The sequence below is a fragment of the Xenopus tropicalis genome, chromosome 5, assembly GCF_000004195.4.
Source record: "Xenopus tropicalis strain Nigerian chromosome 5, UCB_Xtro_10.0, whole genome shotgun sequence".
NCBI lineage: Eukaryota > Metazoa > Chordata > Amphibia > Anura > Pipidae > Xenopus > Xenopus tropicalis.
Window position 1 is genome coordinate 8,788,651 of NC_030681.2, and position 22,841 is coordinate 8,811,491.

The window sequence follows — 22,841 nt, forward strand, 5'->3', positions numbered from 1 at the left end:
AGCAGGGTCAGACTGGGGGTGCAGGGCCCACTGGGCACCCAAGCAGGGTCAGACTGGGGGTGCAGGGCCCACTGGGCACCCAAGCAGGGTGGGACTGGGGGTGCAGCGCCCGCTGGGCACCCAAGCAGGGTCAGACTGGGGGTGCAGGGCCCACTGGGCACCCAAGCAGGGTCAGACTGGGGGTGCAGGGCCCACTGGGCACCTAAGCAGGGTCAGACTAGGGGTGCAGGGCCCACTGGGCACCCAAGCAGGGTCAGACTGGGGGTGCAGGGCCCGCTGGGCACCCAAGCAGGGTCAGTCTGGGGATGCAGGGCCCACTGGGCACCCAAGCAGGGTGGGACTGGGGGTGCAGGGCCCACTGGGCACCCAAGCAGGGTCAGACTGGGGGTGCAGGGCCCGCTGGGCACCCAAGCATGGTCAGACTGGGGGTGCAGGGCCCACTGGGCCCCCAAGCAGGGTGGGACTGGGGGTGCAGGGCCCGCTGGGCACCCAAGCAGGGTCAGACTGGGGGTGCAGGGCCCACTGAGCACCCAAGCAGGGTGGGACTGGGGGTGCAGGGCCCGCTGGGCACCCAAGCAGGGTGGGACTGGGGGTGCAGGGCCCGCTGGGCACCCAAGCAGGGTGGGACTGGGGGTGCAGGGCCCGCTGGGCACCCAAGCAGGGTCAGACTGGGGGTGCAGGGCCCACTGGGCACCCAAGCAGGGTCAGACTGGGGGTGCAGGGTCCACTGGGCACCCAAGCAGGGTCAGACTGGGGGTGCAGGGCCCACTGGGCACCCAAGCAGGGTCAGACCGGGGATGCAGGGCCCACTGGGCACCCAAGCAGGGTGGGACTGGGGGTGCAGGGCCCACTGGGCACCCAAGCAGGGTCAGACTGGGGGTGCAGGGCCCACTGGGCACCCAAGCAGGGTCAGACTGGGGGTGCAGGGCCCACTGGGCATCCAAGCTCTGGGCTGATCATTTAGCCCCTGGGGCCCCAATGGGAAGAGCAAAGTAAGCTATATACAGTGTTACAGAGGGGCAGTGGGAGTGCTGCACAGTTCCCCCCCCCCCCCCCCCCCGTTCCCATATTATTGTGTGTGTGCGCTGCTGGAATCCCCCCCTATTATATAATAACAATAATGAGAGGCCTGTGCCAGGATGTGCTGCACAAATGGCCAATAAGCAACGCTCTCTCCTGCTCCCATATCATTGCCCCCCATAGATATAATGCACATTTCTGTATCCGGCCCGGGGGGGTTTATCCCTGGCAGCAGTCACACAGGCACTCACACATTTCATTAGGGAAATATCCATTCCGGCTTTAAATACCCTCAAACTGTTCTTTCCCCCCCCCCCCCCCTTGGCCATTAGGGCTAAAGCCAATATTGCTAAATACTCACTCCTAACCTAATACATTCTGTATATGCAGAACACATACAAATAAGGGGATATCCATTTAAACAGCTATACAGTTGCTAGGGTCCCACATACCCTAGCAACCGGTGGGTGAGTGGCTTCCAGTGCTCTGATGTGGTCCATTTGGTCAGCCTGATGACCCTAGAACATGGAAATGTAAGCCCACCACAGCCTACATGTACCTAGCCGCCGCCCACTCCCCGCACTAACATGCATGCTGAACATGTGTTGGGGGCACACATAACTGCGCCAATGAGAGCGGCTATAGAGGAAGCAGACCCTGTAGTCCGGGCCCCCCCTGCAACTGCTGGGCCTGCTTCCTCCTTAGTTACGCCACTGGATCCAGCCTTCAGAGTTGTCACAGGAGCGCGCCATCTTGGATTGTGTTAGAAACATCAGTGGCACCGCACATGCTCAGTGGGCTCGGGGCGGCTGCTGAGAAGCTGAGCACATTATCAAGTAGAACATGAGGCCCGGCCTGTCATATAAACTGATACTGCCGGGCTGGGTATTCCATTCTGATGCAAACTGCACTGGTGTCTGAGCTGCCCTGTACCAATAATCTAATTATTTAGTAATAAGCCTAATATTGTAACATTTATGTTTATTTATATTTATTCAGTATATAGTGACCGTTGTATTGTATATATACAGTATATAGTGAGTGGGTCCCTAAGCTCAGGTAAGTGACAGCAGCCCAGAGAATGTGCTGGGAATCAGCTATGTATCTATCTATTTATCTATCTATCTATCTATCTATTTATCTATCTATCTATCTCTAGCCTAGTCCTACCCCCCCCTTTTCTATCTCTATTGATGGCACCCCCATCAACCCTGTCAATTCCATGCGTTGTTTGGGGGGGATCTTTGACTCCAGTCTCTCCTTTTCTGACCATACTAACACCACTGTCAAAACCTGTCACTTTTTCTTACGCAATATTGCCAAAATCCGTCCCTTTCTTTCTACTGCAACAGCTAGGCTGCTCATGCATGCTCTCATCCTATCCCGACTGGGCTACTGTAACCTGCTGCTAACCGGCCTCCCTAACTCCCATCTTTCCCCCCTACAGTCTATATTAAATACTGCTGCCAGAATTCTCCTCCTCTCATCCAGGAGAGTTCAGGCCCCTCCCCTGTTAAAGTCCTTATCGTGGCTTCCTATTAAACAAAGAATAGTGTACAAACTCCTTCTTTTAACCTTCAAAGCCCTCCATTCCTCTGCTCCTCACTCCATCTCTTCCCTTGTGTCTCCGTATGTTCCCGGCCGACTCCTTCGTTCCTCTGCTCCTCACTACATCTCTTCCCTTGTGTCTCCGTACGTTCCCGGCCGACTCCTTCGTTCCTCTGCCCCTCACTCCATCTCTTCCCTTGTGTCTCCGTATGTTCCTGGCCGACTCCTTCGTTCCTCTGCCCCTCACTCCATCTCTTCCCTTGTGTCTCCGTACGTTCCTGGCCGACTCCTTCGTTCCTCTGCCCCTCACTCCATCTCTTCCCTTGTGTCTCCGTACGTTCCTGGCCGACTCCTTCGTTCCTCTGCCCCTCACTCCATCTCTTCCCTTGTGTCTCCGTATGTTCCTGGCCAACTCCTTCGTTCCTCTGCCCCTCACTCCATCTCTTCCCTTGTGTCTCCGTATGTTCCTGGCCGACTCCTTCGTTCCTCTGCCCCTCACTCCATCTCTTCCCTTGTGTCTCCGTATGTTCCTGGCCGACTCCTTCGTTCCTCTGCTCCTCACTCCATCTCTTCCCTTGTGTCTCCGTATGTTCCTGGCCGACTCCTTCGTTCCTCTGCCCCTCACTCCATCTCTTCCCTTGTGTCTCCGTATGTTCCTGGCCGACTCCTTCGTTCCTCTGCCCCTCACTCCATCTCTTCCCTTGTGTCTCCGTACGTTCCCGGCCGACTCCTTCGTTCCTCTGCCCCTCACTCCATCTCTTCCCTTGTGTCTCCGTACGTTCCCGGCCGACTCCTTCGTTCCTCTGCCCCTCACTCCATCTCTTCCCTTGTGTCTCCGTATGTTCCCGGCCGACTCCTTCGTTCTTCTGCTCCTCACTCCATCTCTTCCCTTGTGTCTCCGTACGTTCCTGGCCGACTCCTTCGTTCCTCTGCCCCTCACTCCATCTCTTCCCTTGTGTCTCCGTACATTCCCGGCCGACTCCTTCGTTCCTCTGCTCCTCACTCCATCTCTTCCCTTGTGTCTCCGTACGTTCCCGGCCGACTCCTTCATTCCTCTGCCCCTCACTCCATCTCTTCCCTTGTGTCTCCGTACGTTCCCGGCCGACTCCTTCGTTCCTCTGCCCCTCACTCCATCTCTTCCCTTGTGTCTCCGTACGTTCCCGGCCGACTCCTTCGTTCCTCTGCCCCTCACTCCATCTCTTCCCTTGTGTCTCCGTATGTTCCCGGCCGACTCCTTCGTTCTTCTGCTCCTCACTCCATCTCTTCCCTTGTGTCTCCGTACGTTCCTGGCCGACTCCTTCGTTCCTCTGCCCCTCACTCCATCTCTTCCCTTGTGTCTCCGTACATTCCCGGCCGACTCCTTCGTTCCTCTGCTCCTCACTCCATCTCTTCCCTTGTGTCTCCGTACGTTCCCGGCCAACTCCTTCGTTCCTCTGCCCCTCACTCCATCTCTTCCCTTGTGTCTCCGTACGTTCCCGGCCGACTCCTTCGTTCCTCTGCTCCTCACTCCATCTCTTCCCTTGTGTCTCCGTACGTTCCCGGCCGACTCCTTCGTTCCTCTGCTCCTCACTCCATCTCTTCCCTTGTGTCTCCGTACGTTCCCGGCCGACTCCTTCGTTCCTCTGCTCCTCACTCCATCTCTTCCCTTGTGTCTCCGTACGTTCCCGGCCGACTCCTTCGTTCCTCTGCTCCTCACTCCATCTCTTCCCTTGTGTCTCCGTACGTTCCCGGCCGACTCCTTCGTTCCTCTGCTCCTCACTCCATCTCTTCCCTTGTGTCTCCGTACGTTCCTGGCCAACTCCTTCGTTCCTCGCAGAGCAATCGTTTGGTTGCGCCCCCCACTACTACTGCGGTTTCCCGCCTTAACCCTTTCTGCCCTGCTGCCCCTCACATTGGGAATGCCCTCCCTGATTTCCTCCGGAGAGAATCCTCCCTCAGTCTTTTTAAAACTAAACTTAAAGACTCCCTATTGGAGCACTCGCCCAGCCCCTGATCTGGGAACTGGCACTTATATTGTAATGTCACCCACTGTGACCTACAGCACTTATATTTGCCTACTTGTGTCTGTAAGTTCCCCTCCCATATAGATTGTAAGCTCTACGGGGCAGGGATCTCCTTCATCTTGACTCATCTTGACTCTTATTGCAACTGTACCTTGTATTTATTTGTATTTATTGTTGTACTTTGTATTTATCCATTATTTTAACCCCCTGTTTGTATTAATGTATTCTACTGTACAGCGCTGCGTACATAAGTAGCACTTTATAAAGATATACATACATACATCTATCTATCTATCTGTCATCTATCTATCATATCTATCTGTCATCTATCTATCTATCTATCTGTCTTTCAATCTATCTGTCATGTATCTATCTATCATATCTATCTATCTATCTATCTATCTATCTGTCTGTCTATCAATCTATCTGTCTGTCATCTATCTATCTATCTATCTATCTATCATCTATCTATCTATCTATCTATCTGTCTGTCTGTCTGTCTATCTATCTATCTATCTATCTATCTGCCATCTATCTGTCATCTATCTATCTATCTATCTATCTGTCATCTATCTGTCATTTATCTATCTATCTATCTATCTATCTATCTATCTGTCATCTATCATCTATCTATCTATCTATCTGTTATCTATCTATCTATCTATCTATCTATCTATCTATCTATCTATCTATCTATCATATCTATGTATCTATCTATCTGTCTGTCTATCAATCTATCTGTCTGTCATCTATCTATCTATCTATCTATCTATCTATCTATCTATCTGTCATTTATCTATCTATCTATCTGTCATCTATCTATCTATCATCTATCATCTATCTATCTATCTATCTATCTATCTATCTATCTATCTATCTATCTATCTATCTATCTATCTGTCTATCTATCTATCTATGCGAAACCCCCAAGTCACTTTGTGCCTGAATTGGCAGTTTGTCTCTCCCCTTATTGCTTTGGGAGTCACACAGCGCTTTCCCCTGCGCTGATAGTAAATACAGAGCTGATTGGTTGGTAGATTGTGGGTAGGAGAGAATTACTGATCTGTGTGTAGGTAAATACGGTTCCGTGCATATCGTCTGCACAATGAACGCCCGGCGCTAATGATATCTGTACCAGGGACAGGGGTATTGGGGCAATGATGGCAGCAGGTGTGGTACTGAGATTAGAAAAGGGGGGCTGCACTTCCGTGGAATCACTACACATCTACAGAATGTCCCTGCCCCCAAGAGCTTACACTCTAACAGCAGAACCAGCATTATCACCAAACAGGGTTCCCTTTTCCCTTAATGGAGAAGATGTGGGAAAGAACATTAACCCTCCCCATTGGCTCCGACTGGAAAGTGTTGGGCTGAAACCTCGTTAAACGCAATCAGTCAAATTGACTTTCTTCCAAGAAGCGGCTTTATAACGATGTAATGAACGTAGGGGCAGATGTTCCTCCCTGGCCAGTCGGCTTTGCCATTACACTGCCAACATGTCACTTCAGCTGCTCCGCCTGTCAGTCAGCAATGATGGGCGCCCAACGCTGGCCAACCAAGCAAGGGGATGGCACCCCTAGTAGGGGCATTTATTCCATGAGTCACGTGTGTGGGGCATTCCTTCAGGACAGGCCAGTAGCCAATACACAGGCACTATCACAGATGGCAGTGGGGGCAGTTAGGGCCGCCAGTCAGGTCCTGTGTCCTTCCCCCCCCGGCTCTGCCCATGTCCCTTCTCCCAGCTCCCTTTCTAGCCCACCCTCAGACTATTTCTGCTCCAATGTGGCCCACCGACTTCATGCTCCGCCCCTGACACCAAGGAACCGCACTCCATTGACCCACCCCCTACCCTGGCCAGTAAGAAGCCTGAAAGATGGCAACCCTAGGGGCAGTAATGGGCTCTTGGGGGCTTCTTAGAAACATCTATCTATCTGTCATCTATCATATCTATCTATCTATCTATCTATATATCTGTCATCTATCTATCATATCTATCTATCTATCTATCCATCTATCCATCTATCCATCTATTTATCTATCTATCTATCTATCTGTCATCTATCTATCATCTATCTATTTATCTATCTATCTATATATCTGTCATCTATCTATCTATCTATCTATCTATCTATCTATCTATCTATCATATCTATAATCTATCCATCTATCTATCTCTCTATCTATTTATCTATCATCTATCATATCTATCTATCTATCTATCAATCATCTATCTATCTATCATATCTATCATCTATCTATCTATCTATCTATCTATCATCTATCTATCTATCTATCTATCTATCTGTCATGTATCTATCTATCTATCTATCTATCTATCATCTATCTATCTATCTATCTATCTATCTATCTGTCATGTATCTATCTATCTATCTATCTATCTATCATCTATCTATCTATATATCTATATATCTGTCATCTATCTATCTATCTATCTATCATCTCTATCTATCATCTATCTATCTATCTATCTGTCATGTATCTATCTATCTATCTATCATCTCTATCTATCATCTATCTATCTATCTATCTATCATCTATCTATCTATCAATCTATTTATCTATCTATCTATCTATCTGTCATCTATCTATCATCTATCTATTTATCTATCTATCTATATATCTGTCATCTATCTATCTATCTATCTATCTATCTATCTATCTATCATATCTATAATCTATCCATCTATCTATCTCTCTATCTATTTATCTATCATCTATCATATCTATCTATCTATCAATCATCTATCTATCTATCATATCTATCATCTATCTATCTATCTATCTATCTATCATCTATCTATCTATCTATCTATCTATCTATCTGTCATGTATCTATCTATCTATCTATCTATCATCTCTATCTATCATCTATCTATCTATCTATCTATCATCTATCTATCTATCAATCTATCTATCTATCTATCTATCTATCTATCTATCTATCTATCTATCTATATATCTATATATCTGTCATGTATCTATCTATCTATCTATCTATCTATCTATATATATCTATCTATCTATCTATCTATCATCCATCTATATATCTGTCATCATCTATTATAAGTATCTATCATCAGTAAAGGTCCCCATACACGGGCCGATTATAGCTGCCGATATGGGTCTCTTGGACCGATTCGGCAGCTAATCGGCCCGTGTATGGGGAGAGCAGAGCGGCCTGGCCAACCGATATCTGGCCTGAAATTGGGAAGATATCGATCGGCCAGGTTAAAAGATTCAGTCGGATCGGGGGCCACATCGGCTCGTTGATGCGGTCCCCGATCCGACTGCCCCATTGCCGCCCACATAATCCGATCGTTTGGCCCCAGGGCCAAATGATCTGATTATTTTTTTTTTTACCTAAATGCTCCCCGATATCGCCCACCCGTAGGTGTCTACTAGTGTATGGCCACCTTAAGTATTTGTGGTTTTTGAATTATTTCGCTTTTTGTTCGTCAGTTAAAGTTAAAAAATAAATAAAGACCAGCGGAAAGGTTGCTTAGAACTGGCCATTCTGTAACCTCATTTGGGTACAGTTCTCCGGGAGTTTGATTCGTGATCTGCATGGAAAGAGCCAAACGCTGTTTACTTACCCTTTAACAAGCATTTCTGCTGTTCAGCCCAGCGCTCTCAGCCCGGCGCTCTCAGCCCGGCCCTCTCAGCCCGGCCCTCTCAGCCCGGCCCTCTCAGCCCGGCGCTCTCAGCCCGGCGCTCTCAGGCGCTCTCAGCCCGGCGCTCTCAGGCCCTCTCAGCCCGGCGCTCTCAGCCCGGCCCGGTCCTGGGAGCTGCGCCGGGTTACACTCAGCCATTCCGCTCACTGCCCAATGGAGCCTGACATTACATTTCTGTGTGACGCTTTCCCTCCGAGGATTCTCCTTCAGGAATCAGGTCCCTTTATTTCCAACTGACCCCCGGCTCCAACCTATTAACCCCCATCCCACATTTGTCTCTTTCTGCTTTGTGTTGCTGTGTAACAGGATAGAGCAACAGTTTGTCATATAGGGACCCCTCAGTGACTTCCAATATCCTTATCATTTACAGTAGGGGGTACATTATCCCTTATAATACATGAGTGATACTCAGAGTTCCCTGTATAACTCAGCCTGCAGCCTTGTGCCTTTATATGGGCACAGAACCCCTCAGTGACTGCTAATATCCTTATCATTTACAGTAGGGGGTACATTATCCCTTATAATACATGAGTGATACTCAGAGTTCCCTGTATAACTCAGCCTGTAGCCTTGTGCCTTTATATGGGCACAGAACCCCTCAGTGACTGCTAATATCCTTATCATTTACAGTAGGGGGTACATTATCCCTTATAATACATGAGTGATACTCAGAGTTCCCTGTATAACTCAGCCTGCAGCCTTGTGCCTTTATATGGGGGGCACAGAACCCCTCAGTGACTGCTAATATCCTTATCATTTACAGTAGGGGGTACATTATCCCTTATAATACATGAGTGATACTCAGAGTTCCCTGTATAACTCAGCCTGCAGCCTTGTGCCTTTATATGGGCACAGAACCCCTCAGTGACTGCTAATATCCTTATCATTTACCTGATCACATGGTATGAGGGTTAGAGCAGGACAGGGTGGCAGTTAGTAACAGCCCTGCCATTGCTAGTACAATGCCCCACCCCCTGTGTATATAATATCAGGGTATATACATTTGGCTTGAGGCCGCCAGGGAAATGACAGAAATATATAAGACGTCAGCAAATCTGAAGTGACAGTTTCACCATCTGTATCTGCTACAAGGACGTCAGTCCCCTGACTTGGGGGCAAAACAAACAATCATAGGGGAAATGTCAAGACGTCAAGAGGCACCAAAGCCGACTGTAAATTTATCCCCCGAACCTTGAGCTGATCCGGCTGAACCCCCAACGCCCTGCCTGCTTCTCTTACTGCCATACTTACCCCACTGTTAGGGGCAGATTGGAACCACTTGGCAACTGAATTCATTCTAGAAATTTCAGTATTTTAAAACACAGTGGGTGCAAGAAAGAGACAGGGGAAAGTGTTGGAAGGGTTACTGCCTGCCCTGCTCTCATTTCCCTACAGAAATAGGGGTTGGTAGCACTAGGTAGGTACCTAATATATAGGGGCAGAGACAGGGGAAAGTGTTGGAAGGGTTACTGCCTGCTCTGCTCTCATTTCCCTACAGAAATAGGGGTTGGTAGCACTAGGTAGGTACCTAATATATAGGGGCAGAGACAGGGGAAAGTGTTGGAAGGGTTACTGCCTGCTCTGCTCTCATTTCCCTACAGAAATAGGGGTTGGTAGCACTAGGTAGGTACCTAATATATAGGGGCAGAGACAGGGGAAAGTGTTGGAAGGGTTACTGCCTGCCCTGCTCTCATTTCCCTACAGAAATAGGGGTTGGTAGCACTAGGTAGGTACCTAATATATAGGGGCAGAGACAGGGGAAAGTGTTGGAAGGGTTACTGCCTGCCCTGCTCTCATTTCCCTACAGAATGACAGTTGTTATTCACTGCATGGAAGTGCGACTCATGATACAAATCCATTTTCTGCTCTTTGGGCAGATCACACACAGACGCACAACTGATTCAGTGACTTTTGGGGATCTGGCGCCCTCTAGTGTTAGTATAGTAGAATATGTAACAATAGAACCTGAAAAGGAGCAGTATTTTGTATTAGAAGTGGTAGATGGGTAATGCCCCTGCTGGGGCAGGAGGGGTAAAATTATCTGACTCAACCCATTACAGTGATTGGCTAGGGTTGGCCAGGGATATGGGTCGGTGACCCCCATTTAAAAGCTGAAAGGAGCCAGAAGAAGACGGCAAATAATTTAAAAACTTAGTTGCTAAGAATAGGCCATTCTATAAGGTACTAAAAGTTAACCTGAAAGTCTGAGTGCTGCTACAAAGAAGCAGATGCGCCCTATAAACTCCTGCATGTAGCTCCACTGACTGGAAAAGTGTGGGCCTGAGTGCTGCTACAAAGAAGCAGATGCGCCCGATACATTCCTGCGTGTAGCTCCACTGACTGGAACAGTGTGGGCTTGAGTGCTGCTACAAAGAAGCAGATGCGCCCGATACATTCCTGCGTGTAGCTCCTCTGACTGGAACAGTGTGGGCCTGAGTGCTGCTACAAAGAAGCAGATGCGCCCGATACATTCCTGCGTGTAGCTCCTCTGACTGGAACAGTGTGGGCCCGAGTGCTGCTACAAAGAAGCAGATGCGCCCAATACATTCCTGCGTGTAGCTCCTCTGACTGGAACAGTATGGGCCTGAGTGCTGCTACAAAGAAGCAGATGCGCCCAGTACTATTATTATTGTGCCCAGTTATCTCTAGGATTAGCTTTGTAGCTCTGCACCCAGTTGTGTTGGCCTGTGACCAGTTACACCGGCTACTGAATTTAGTAGTAAATAGCTCCATTTGTATAGCTGTGCCCTGCCCTGCTGGAGGCGCTGTTCTTCCACACGGGTATCGGCTGCAACAAGGCAGAGAATTTAACTAAGGAAAACATTATGGCAGCTCCTGTCCTTATGTTCCGTGGGACATAATTGGATGATAGGGCGTACGTGTAATTATACATATGATCCATATAATGATAGAAATGATACATATAATAATAGTGAGTTAATAAGGAATAATAGCCCCGATATTAAGGCTTTTGCCCCCGGGGCAGGGGGTATCTCAGCTCCCAGCATTCCAGCTTATGAACTACTGTCCCCGACTGCAGCGGCAGATAAAGCGTTATCTCTCCGGGAGTCTCGTTCTGCCACCCAAACCCATCCCGGGGCCAATGCCAAGTACTCTATCTATGCCCCACACTCACAGTATCCAGCAATGGGTGAATTCCTTTAGCTGGAACCATAATGACAGGACTAATAGAGAGAGTATGTTACCCCGAAGAGCTTACACTCTAGATGCACAAATGAAACAGTAGACAATGTTTTTAGTTGGACAGGGAAGGCTGCTGGGAAGTGTAGTTACAAAGCAACATCATGGGATTGTGGCCCTTGCACTCTTAGGGCACAGATGTAGCCCATTGGTGGCCCCTGACATACTGGCCATGTATGGTGGGAAGGAGGCCACATGTTACCATGGCATGTTGTCTGGAGGCGGAGCTTAGCAGTAACATGCAGGAGGCACCGCCCACTTATCCCCCCATGTTTGTTTTGGGGTGGAGGAGCCACCGGGTTTCTGTTTGAATAACAGGCGGCACAGAGGGGCAGCCATTGTCTCTCAGGCAGCACAGAAACGCTTCATTCACTGCTGCCCTTTGGTTTCCTATTCTGTTTGTGGCTGACCCGTTCTTCTTCACTCCAGCACCCTGCACTGCTCCATGCCCCCTTCCCTTGGCATCTGGGCAGTAACCCATGGTAACCAATTAGATTTTTTTTATTGGCTAGCTGCAGGTAGTTATAGCAAAGTTCTGACTGGTTGCTATGGGATACTGCCCCGGTGCAAATTTGCCCAGTCTTTATGAATGACCTCCTGTATCTTTCTACCCTTCACCCTATCTGTCCTGTGCCCCTCACATCCAACCCCCCACCCAGCTCCATCTCCCCACAAACTTATTGCTGCCCCCATTGCCTTCCTACCTGCCCGGTCACTGATTGGTTGGTGAATTATAGGGGTGCCCCCGTGCCCTCGGGTCTCTCTCTGTATACGACCCAGTACCAAACCATTGCCTCGCCCATTCATTCATTCCCCAGGGTGCCCATATTCCCGGAAGAGCTGGGCATACAGAAACCGTGCCAGGGGTGGCTAGGTGCCAGTGGCACACACACTGCGGATGGCTAGTGTGTCATTCTGGGTAAGTTCACTAGCCGCCTAGCTGGGAGGGGCCACACTAGGGCACAAGGGGGCACCGCCAATGTTTTTATCAGTACAGAGGACAGTGCAGAACACTGTATGTGCCCTCAGAATTAAAGGTTAAGTTAACCTTCACATTAACTGGTGGGACTGGCCTGCCAGATTGCCAGAAAATGACATAGTTGGCTCAGGCCCCAGCAGGCCTCTGTCTGCGATGTCGGGTTCTGTGCTGGGGCCCTAAGGGGCCCAGCCGGACACTGAACCCAGAGATTTTCCAACACTGATCACAGATCACAATTACTTTATTATAATTGGTAACTAAGTAAATGGGCGCCCAGTATCTTAGCCAATCAGGTGCCCAGTAACTTAGCCAATCAGGTGCCCAGTATCTTAGCCAATCAGGTGCCCAGTATCTTAGCCAATCAGGTGCCCAGTATCTTAGCCAATCAGGTGCCCAGTAACTTAGCCAATCAGGTGCCCAGTATCTTAGCCAATCAGGTGCCCAGTATCTTAGCCAATCAGGTGCCCAGTATCTTAGCCAATCAGGTGCCCAGTAACTTAGCCAATCAGGTGCCCAGTATCTTAGCCAATCAGGTGCCCAGTATCTTAGCCAATCAGGTGCCCAGTATCTTAGCCAATCAGGTGCCCAGTATCTTAGCCAATCAAGGTGCCCAGTATCTTAGCCAATCAGGTGCCCAGTAACTTAGCCAATCAGGTGCCCAGTATCTTAGCCAATCAGGTGCCCAGTATCTTAGCCAATCAGGTGCCCAGTATCTTAGCCAATCAGGTGCCCAGTATCTTAGCCAATCAGGTGCCCAGTATCTTAGCCAATCAGGTGCCCAGTATCTTAGCCAATCAGGTGCCCAGTATCTTAGCCAATCAGGTGCCCAGTATCTTAGCCAATCAGGTGCCCAGTAACTTAGCCAATCAGGTGCCCAGTAACTTAGCCAATCAGGTGCCCAGTAACTTAGCCAATCAGGTGCCCAGTAACTTAGCCAATCAGGTGCCCAGTAACTTAGTGAATCAGGTGCCCAGTAACTTAGCCAATCAGGTGCCCAGTAACTTAGCCAATCAGGTGCCCAGCAAGCCGATCAGGTGCCCAGTAACTTAGCCAATCAGGTGCTCACTAAAGCCATTCAGGTGCCCAGTAACTTAGCCAATCAGGTGCCCAGTAACTTAGCCAATCAGGTGCCCAGTAACTTAGCCAATCAGGTACCCAGCAAAGCCGATCAGGTGCCCAGTAACTTAGCCAATCAGGTGCCCAGTAACTTAGCCAATCAGGTGCCCAGTAACTTAGCCAATCAGGTGCCCAGTAACTTAGCCAATCAGGTGCCCAGTAACTTAGCCAATCAGGTGCCCAGTAACTTAGCCAATCAGGTGCCCAGTAACTTAGCCAATCAGGTGCCCAGTAACTTAGTGAATCAGGTGCCCAGTAACTTAGCCAATCAGGTGCCCAGTAACTTAGCCAATCAGGTGCCCAGCAAAGCCGATCAGGTGCCCAGTAACTTAGCCAATCAGGTGCTCACTAAAGCCATTCAGGTGCCCAGTAACTTAGCCAATCAGGTGCCCAGTAACTTAGCCAATCAGGTGCCCAGTAAAGCCAATCAGGTACCCAGCAAAGCCGATCAGGTGCCCAGTAACTTAGCCAATCAGGTGCCCAGTAACTTAGCCATTCAGGTGCCCAGTAACTTAGCCATTCAGGTGCCCAGTAACTTAGCCAATCAGGTGCCCACTAAAGCCATTCAGGTGCCCAGTAACTTAGCCAATCAGGTGCCCAGTAACTTAGCCAATCAGGTGCCCACTAAAGCCATTCAGGTGCCCAGTAACTTAGCCAATCAGGTGCCCAGTAAAGCCAATCAGGTGCCCAGTAACTTAGCCAATTAGGTGCCCAGTAACTTAGCCAATCAGGTGCCCAGTAAAGCCAATCAGGTGCCCAGTAAAGCCAATCAGGTGCCCAGTAACTTAGCCAATCAGGTGCCCAGTAACTTAGCCAATCAGGTGCCCAGTAATGTAGCCAATCAGGTGCCCAGTAAAGCCAATCAGGTGCCCAGTAACTTAGCCAATCAGGTGCCCATTAACTTAGCCAATCAGGTGCCCAGTAACTTAGCCAATCAGGTGCCCAGTAACTTAGCCAATCAGGTGCCCAGTAATGTAGCCAATCAGGTGCCCAGTAATGTAGCCAATCAGGTGCCCAGTAAAGCCAATCAGGTGCCCAGTAACTTAGCCAATCAGGTGCCCATTAACTTAGCCAATCAGGTGCCCAGTAACTTAGCCAATCAGGTGCCCAGTAACTTAGTGAATCAGGTGCCCAGTAACTTAGCCAATCAGGTGCCCAGTAACTTAGCCAATCAGGTGCCCAGCAAAGCCGATCAGGTGCCCAGTAACTTAGCCAATCAGGTGCTCACTAAAGTCATTCAGGTGCCCAGTAACTTAGCCAATCAGGTGCCCAGTAAAGCCAATCACGTACCCAGCAAAGCCGATCAGGTGCCCAGTAACTTAGCCAATCAGGTGCCCAGTAACTTAGCCAATCAGGTGCCCAGTAACTTAGCCATTCAGGTGCCCAGTAACTTAGCCATTCAGGTGCCCAGTAACTTAGCCAATCAGGTGCCCACTAAAGCCATTCAGGTGCCCAGTAACTTAGCCAATCAGGTGCCCAGTAAAGCCAATCACGTACCCAGCAAAGCCGATCAGGTGCCCAGTAACTTAGCCAATCAGGTGCCCAGTAACTTAGCCAATCAGGTGCCCAGTAACTTAGCCATTCAGGTGCCCAGTAACTTAGCCATTCAGGTGCCCAGTAACTTAGCCAATCAGGTGCCCACTAAAGCCATTCAGGTGCCCAGTAACTTAGCCAATCAGGTGCCCAGTAAAGCCAATCAGGTGCCCAGTAACTTAGCCAATTAGGTGCCCAGTAACTTAGCCAATCAGGTGCCCAGTAAAGCCAATCAGGTGCCCATTAACTTAGCCAATCAGGTGCCCATTAACTTAGCCAATCAGGTGCCCAGTAACTTAGCCAATCAGGTGCCAGTAACTTAGCCAATCAGGTGCCCAGTAATGTAGCCAATCAGGTGCCCAGTAAAGCCAATCAGGTGCCCAGTAACTTAGCCAATCAGGTGCCCATTAACTTAGCCAATCAGGTGCCCAGTAACTTAGCCAATCAGGTGCCCAGTAACTTAGCCAATCAGGTGCCCAGTAATGTAGCCAATCAGGTGCCCAGTAATGTAGCCAATCGGGTGCCCAGTAACTTAGCCAATCAGGTGCCCAGTAATGTAGCCAATCAGGTGCCCAGTAACTTAGCCAATCAGGTGCCCAGTAATGTAGCCAATCAGGTGCCCAGTAACTTAGCCAATCAGGTGCCCATTAACTTAGCCAATCAGGTGCCCAGTAACTTAGCCAATCAGGTGCCCAGTAACTTAGCCAATCAGGTGCCCAGTAACTTAGCCAATCAGGTGCCCAGTAATGTAGCCAATCAGGTGCCCAGTAACAAAGCCAATCAGGTGCCCAGTAAAGCCAATCAGGTGCCCAGTAACTTAGCCAATCAGGTTACTGTCAGATACGGCGTCACAAGGTACAGAGCAAATTGGGAAGAGTCCATAATGAGTCGGTGTAGGTGGGTAATAAGGGAACCCACATATACATATTGAGCAATGAGCCCCCCCCCGGGGCACGAGGGTTCCCACTGGGGGAAATGACTTTGTGCTGCAGTTACAGTACAACTCCCAGCAGCTCTATGGGAATAACATTTGCAGCAGCAGAAAGGGCAAAAGTACTCTGGGGCCCTAATGAGGTGGCAATTGTGGGGGTACCTGAGACTCCCAAGGATCTCTATGGGGCAGACAAGGAGTGACAACTGATGTCCTTTCTTGAACCTTCCCACAGTCTCTGGGAGACTCGCTAAAGTTATTTGGGCCTTTGCCCAATTGTGGCACATTATTCCCTACTGGCACCCCGGGGCCACGAGTCAGGATACCATTGCCCTCCTACACATGGCACAGAGGATCAGTTACACTGATGCCAATGGTACAAGTCACACAGCTCCTGTCTGCCATAGGGTCCTACACTACACGCAGGGGCCCACACTGGCTGCTCAGGGGCCACACAAGGTACAGCACTTACCGGCTCATCCCACCTCTGTGGCCCAGTCCAGAACTTTCTTACCCTGCACCACTGGGGGGGGGGGGCATATCATTAATGCCAGTCTGTGACCCCCACAAATCACAGCAGTTTCCTTCTGGGTAGTGTTAAACCACCTGACCCACTGTTTCTGCACACAGAATGCTGGGAGTTGCAGTTCAAGAACAAGTAGACAGTTGCAGGTTGGTTGGGCCCTAGGCTTTTGCTGTGTGGCTTTGCACTGGCCCTGCTATTTACCTACACCCACCTGGTATCCCCTGTCATGGGCCACATTTGTTTCCATTCTCCCCGCCCCCTGCCATGTCACTCATGCCAGTCCCCTCCCATCGATCAGACCCCTCCCCCACTATCCTCTTGCTCTTATTATTCTACATTCTGCCAGTTGTATTCCCCTGACCCCCCATTATGCATCTGTTCCCACCCGTCTGTCAGACCCCTGTCTGCAATTACCCTCTCATCTAATCCCCCCCTCTCCCCCCACCCGTCACAGCAGCCTGCCTGTCAATCACACCCTCAGACTCCTCCCATCTGCTGCCCACACTTGGCCTATAATAGGGCTGTTCAGCTGGTTCAGTTGCTGGTACCACTCCCCAGAGAGGCTGGCAGGGAATGCTGGGAACTGCAGTTTAACAACAGCTGAAGAGATAAAGTGGGAAAGTTCTAAAAATTGCCCCCTTAAGGTGCTGCTTCCTTAGCACCCCCAAATAGGGCTTTCTGCTCATCTATCCCCATTGTGTGGCACTGCCGGCACCCTCTCACTGGCACACTGGGTGCCCCTCTTGTACCACTGGCAAGAACTATGTACCCCCTTGTGCCCAATGACGTCACTGTGTATAGGCTACTAGTTCCCTGACAGTCGGTAGGCTACTAGTTCCCTGACAGTCGGTAGGCTACTAGTTCCCTGACAGTCGATAGGCTACTAGTTCCCTGACAGTCGGTAGGCTACTAGTTCCCTGACAGTCGATAGGCTACTAGTTCCCTGACAGTCGGTAGGCTACTAGTTCCCTGACAGTCGGTAGGCTACTAGTTCCCTGACAGTCGATAGGCTACTAGTTCCCTGACAGTCGGTAGGCTACTAGTTCCCTGACAGTCGGTAGGCTACTAGTTCCCTGACAGTCGATAGGCTACTAGTTCCCTGACAGTCGGTAGGCTACTAGTTCCCTGACAGTCGATAGGCTACTAGTTCCCTGACAGTCGATAGGCTACTAGTTCCCTGACAGTCGATAGGCTACTAGTTCCCTGACAGTCGATAGGCTACTAGTTCCCTGACAGTCGATAGGCTACTAGTTCCCTGACAGTCGATAGGCTACTAGTTCCCTGACAGTCGGTAGGCTACTAGTTCCCTGACAGTCGATAGGCTACTAGTTCCCTGACAGTCGATAGGCTACTAGTTCCCTGACAGTCGATAGGCTACTAGTTCCCTGACAGTCAATAGGCTACTAGTTCCCTGACAGTCGATAGGCTACTAGTTCCCTGACAGTCGATAGGCTACTAGTTCCCTGACAGTCGATAGGCTACTAGTTCCCTGACAGTCGATAGGCTACTAGTTCCCTGACAGTCGGTAGGCTACTAGTTCCCTGACAGTCGGTAGGCTACTAGTTCCCTGACAGTCGATAGGCTACTAGTTCCCTGACAGTCGGTAGGCTACTAGTTCCCTGACAGTCGGTAGGCTACTAGTTCCCTGACAGTCGATAGGCTACTAGTTCCCTGACAGTCGGTAGGCTACTAGTTCCCTGACAGTCGATAGGCTACTAGTTCCCTGACAGTCGATAGGCTACTAGTTCCCTGACAGTCGATAGGCTACTAGTTCCCTGACAGTCGATAGGCTACTAGTTCCCTGACAGTCGATAGGCTACTAGTTCCCTGACAGTCGATAGGCTACTAGTTCCCTGACAGTCGGTAGGCTACTAGTTCCCTGACAGTCGATAGGCTACTAGTTCCCTGACAGTCGATAGGCTACTAGTTCCCTGACAGTCGATAGGCTACTAGTTCCCTGACAGTCGATAGGCTACTAGTTCCCTGACAGTCGATAGGCTACTAGTTCCCTGACAGTCGATAGGCTACTAGTTCCCTGACAGTCGATAGGCTACTAGTTCCCTGACAGTCGGTAGGCTACTAGTTCCCTGACAGTCGGTAGGCTACTAGTTCCCTGACAGTCGATAGGCTACTAGTTCCCTGACAGTCGATAGGCTACTAGTTCCCTGACAGTCGGTAGGCTACTAGTTCCCTGACAGTCGGTAGGCTACTAGTTCCCTGACAGTCGATAGGCTACTAGTTCCCTGACAGTCGATAGGCTACTAGTTCCCTGACAGTCGATAGGCTACTAGTTCCCTGACAGTCGGTAGGCTACTAGTTCCCTGACAGTCGATAGGCTACTAGTTCCCTGACAGTCGGTAGGCTACTAGTTCCCTGACAGTCGATAGGCTACTAGTTCCCTGACAGTCGGTAGGCTACTAGTTCCCTGACAGTCGGTAGGCTACTAGTTCCCTGACAGTCGGTAGGCTACTAGTTCCCTGACAGTCGATAGGCTACTAGTTCCCTGACAGTCGATAGGCTACTAGTTCCCTGACAGTCGATAGGCTACTAGTTCCCTGACAGTCGATAGGCTACTAGTTCCCTGACAGTCGGTAGGCTACTAGTTCCCTGACAGTCGATAGGCTACTAGTTCCCTGACAGTCGGTAGGCTACTAGTTCCCTGACAGTCGATAGGCTACTAGTTCCCTGACAGTCGATAGGCTACTAGTTCCCTGACAGTCGATAGGCTACTAGTTCCCTGACAGTCGATAGGCTACTAGTTCCCTGACAGTCGATAGGCTACTAGTTCCCTGACAGTCGGTAGGCTACTAGTTCCCTGACAGTCGATAGGCTACTAGTTCCCTGACAGTCGATAGGCTACTAGTTCCCTGACAGTAGGGCACTTGCCAGCGGTCTCACACACTCTAGTAGCTGCAGCGCTGTCTCTCTAACATGCCCTGGGCCCTCTAACTCTACCTGGAAGCCCCTGGACTGTCTCTAAATGACACTCTCACAATCAGTCCCTGGGAGTCTCTCTCACTGACATACACCTTACTCACATTCTATGGCACTAACTGGGCTGTCTCTCTCTGACTGGGACACTCCCGGGCAGTCCCTTAGCTGTCTCTCTCAGATACACACTTTGGGGCCTATGTATGATGCTGTATAAAACTAGATTTGCTGATAAAATGGTGTAACAAGTTGTGCAAAATAAATGGCGAATGTGTTTTATTTCCCGCAGTCTGAATGCCGGATCCGCCGCCGATATTCCCAGTCGTTCTAAGAAGAAAAAAACAAATAACGGTTTTCTGTGCCGGGGGCTGCGCCCTCTCTCTCCTACTCACACTCACACAGTCTCACATTTACCCAGTCAGGAGAACTGACCCCAACTGTCCCTCAGCTGCCCAACCCCAACTGTCTCTCTAACTGGCTCTCTCCTTGGGCTGTATTTCCTACTGACACACTGTCCTTAGACTGACACTTTGGCTGGGCTGTCTCTCTTTGACCCACAATACCTGGACTGTCTCACTGACACACACTGCCTTGACTGTCTCTCTCTGATACACACACTATCCCCCCTGATCTTTTTCTGTCTCTGACACTCTCCCTGGACTGTCTTTCTCTCTCTCTCTCTCTCTCTGACACTCTCCCTGGACTGTCTCCTTTTCTCCCTGGGCTGTCTCTCTGTAAGTGACTGTCTCTCTCTGATATACACACTATCCCCCTGAACTTTTTCTCTCTCTGACACTCTCCCTGGACTGTCTCTTTCTCTCTCTGACTCTCTCCCTGGACTGTTTTCGCTCTCTGACACTCTCCCTGGACTGTCTCTCTGTAAGTGACTGTCTCTCTCTGACACACACACTATCCCCCTGAACTTTTTCTCCCTCTTTGACACTCTCTCTGGACTGTCTCTCTCTCTCTCTGACACTCTCCCTGGGCTGTCTCTCTCTGACACTCTCCCTGGGCTGTCTCCCTCTCTCCCTGGGCTGTCTCTGTGAAAGTGAGTGTCTCTCAGACAGCCCCGCACTCTCCTCCCACCCGTCACTCACAGTCGGTGCCTCCCCAGTCCGGGCTGTCTCTCTCTCTCTCTGTGTGTGTGTCAGTTGGCTGTGGGGCCTCCCGGTGTCAGTGATGGCGGCCCCCCCGTACCGGAAGTGAGCGGGCCCCAGTGCAGAGGCATTTCCTGTCAGTTCCCCAGCCCGGACTCCATTAGTGCGGCGGCGGCGGAGAGAGGGGGGGAAGCAGCCGGTGACAGCCCCGGAGCCGAGGAGCCTGGGCCGCTCTCCCCCCGGAGGGGGACGCACTCACACACCGCCCTCTCGGCCACCAACCACGGCCGCTCCCGGCGAGGAAACTCTGGCCTCCGCTTCCTCCGACTCGGACACCGGCGGAGCATCCCCTCCCCCGCGGAAGAGAGCCCGAGGCTCGGAGGAGGCGGCAGGAGAGCCCGGGGCAAGCGCGGAGCAGTCGGTCGGGCCCGGGGCACCGGACGGTGGGAGCACCATGCAGGCTAACGGGGCGGCGGCGGCGGCGGGGGAGGAACCGGCGGGGAGCGGCTGTCTGAGCGCCCACAACGGGGAATCCTCGGAACCGGCTCACTCCAACGGGGTCCTGAGCAGCAACAACGGCCTGAGCGGCACCGGCAGTACCGGCAGTACCGGCCCCACCGAGCAACCCGGGGGCAGGAAGAAGAAGCGCCTCAGTCAGGCCGACGAGGATGTCATCCGCCTCATAGGGCAGCACCTACACGGCCTGGGCCTCAAGTGAGTCTGCCTGCCGACCCGGGTACCGGGGGGGGGGTCCTAGGCCCCAGTCTGGCACCGACACCTGGGGGGGTTCGGATTCTGTCTGGCCTCAGCTTCTGGATCAGACTGTGCCCCTTGGGCGGTAGGGGGTTCTGGATCAGACTGTGCCCCTTGGGCGGTAGGGGGTTCTGGATCAGACTGTGCCCCTTGGGCGGTAGGGGGTTCTGGATCAGACTGTGCCCCTTGGGCGGTAGGGGGTTCTGGATCAGACTGTGCCCCTTGGGCGGTAGGGGGTTCTGGATCAGACTGTGCCCCTTGGGAGGTAGGGGGTTCTGGATCAGACTGTGCCCCTTGGGGGGTAGGGGGTTCTGGATCAGACTGTGCCCCTTGGGGGTAGGGGGTTCTGGATCAGACTGTGCCCCTTGGGCGGTAGGGGGTTCTGGATCAGACTGTGCCCCTTGGGGGGTAGGGGGTTCTGGATCAGACTGTGCCCCTTGGGGGGTAGGGGGTTCTGGATCAGACTGTGCCCCTTGGGGGGTAGGGGTTCTGGATCAGACTGTGCCCCTTGGGGGGTAGGGGGTTCTGGATCAGACTGTGCCCCTTGGGGGGTAGGGGGTTCTGGATCAGACTGTGCCCCTTGGGGGGTAGGGGGTTCTGGATCAGACTGTGCCCCTTGGGGGGTAGGGGGTTCTGGATCAGACTGTGCCCCTTGGGGGGTAGGGGGTTCTGGATCAGACTGTGCCCCTTGGGGGGTAGGGGGTTCTGGATCAGACTGTGCCCCTTGGGGGGTAGGGGGTTCAGTCTGGGGGGCTCACCCTGCCTGATTAGTAGAAAAGGCATTAGGCCCAGATTGTGGCCCAGTGAGCAGATACAGTGCTGATCCGGCTCAGTGTTGGTAAATAAACATTAATATAGTTCTGAGGCCCAATGGCCGGGGGGCTCAGTACTTAGAGCTCAGGGTACTGACCCAGCTGTCTGTAAATAGAACTATGGATATGCTCGGGCTCAGAGTCTGTAAATAGGTTCCAGGGGACTGGGTTTGGCCCAGTGTCAGCAAATAGAAATCCTCTCCGGCTACTGGATGGGCCAGTGACTGTACATGGGGGTTTGGGTGCTGATATGGGTCGGTTCTGATCTGGATTAAGGCTGATGGTTCTGACCTGGTGTGTGTAAATGTGCCAGCGGGGCCCATTATGCAGCCTGAGCCCAGTGCCAGTCAGTGTGGGTTCTGTAAGGGGCCGTGGTGCCACCTGTTGCCCATCACTGCCTACAGACTTGTGCCCACTGATACTGATCCGGTTACACGCCTGTCAGTAGGGATCCGGGTTCTGACTTATGCTGTGCCTACTTTAGGTGGCATTTTCCATACAATGGAGTAGAGAGAGGCTGGCAAAATAGCAGCTAAAGTGGCAGTACTGGCACTGGGCTCTGCCAACTGATGTGCCCAGGGCAGCACAGGCCTAATGTCATGGGCAACTGTGGCTAATACTGTGCCCAAATCCACAGCACTGGATGCCCCTGCGGTGCCCATGATGGTGCAGAGAGGGGGGCACTTGTGATTGATTGGT

General features: G+C 51.1%; 1 protein-coding gene across 2 annotated transcripts in view; it reads left to right on the forward strand.

Moving 5' to 3' along the window:
* The first annotated feature begins 19,950 nt into the window (after nucleotides 1–19,950).
* The window catches only part of wdr26 (WD repeat domain 26), a 34,548-nt gene continuing 31,657 nt past the window's right edge, over nucleotides 19,951–22,841 (forward strand). Inside the window, exon 1 of one of the 2 annotated variants that reach the window (XM_031901755.1) lies at nucleotides 19,951–21,291. In XM_031901755.1, the coding sequence (XP_031757615.1) occupies nucleotides 21,032–21,291 (260 nt within the window). In that variant the 5' untranslated portion in view covers nucleotides 19,951–21,031. 2 annotated transcript variants of the gene reach the window in all.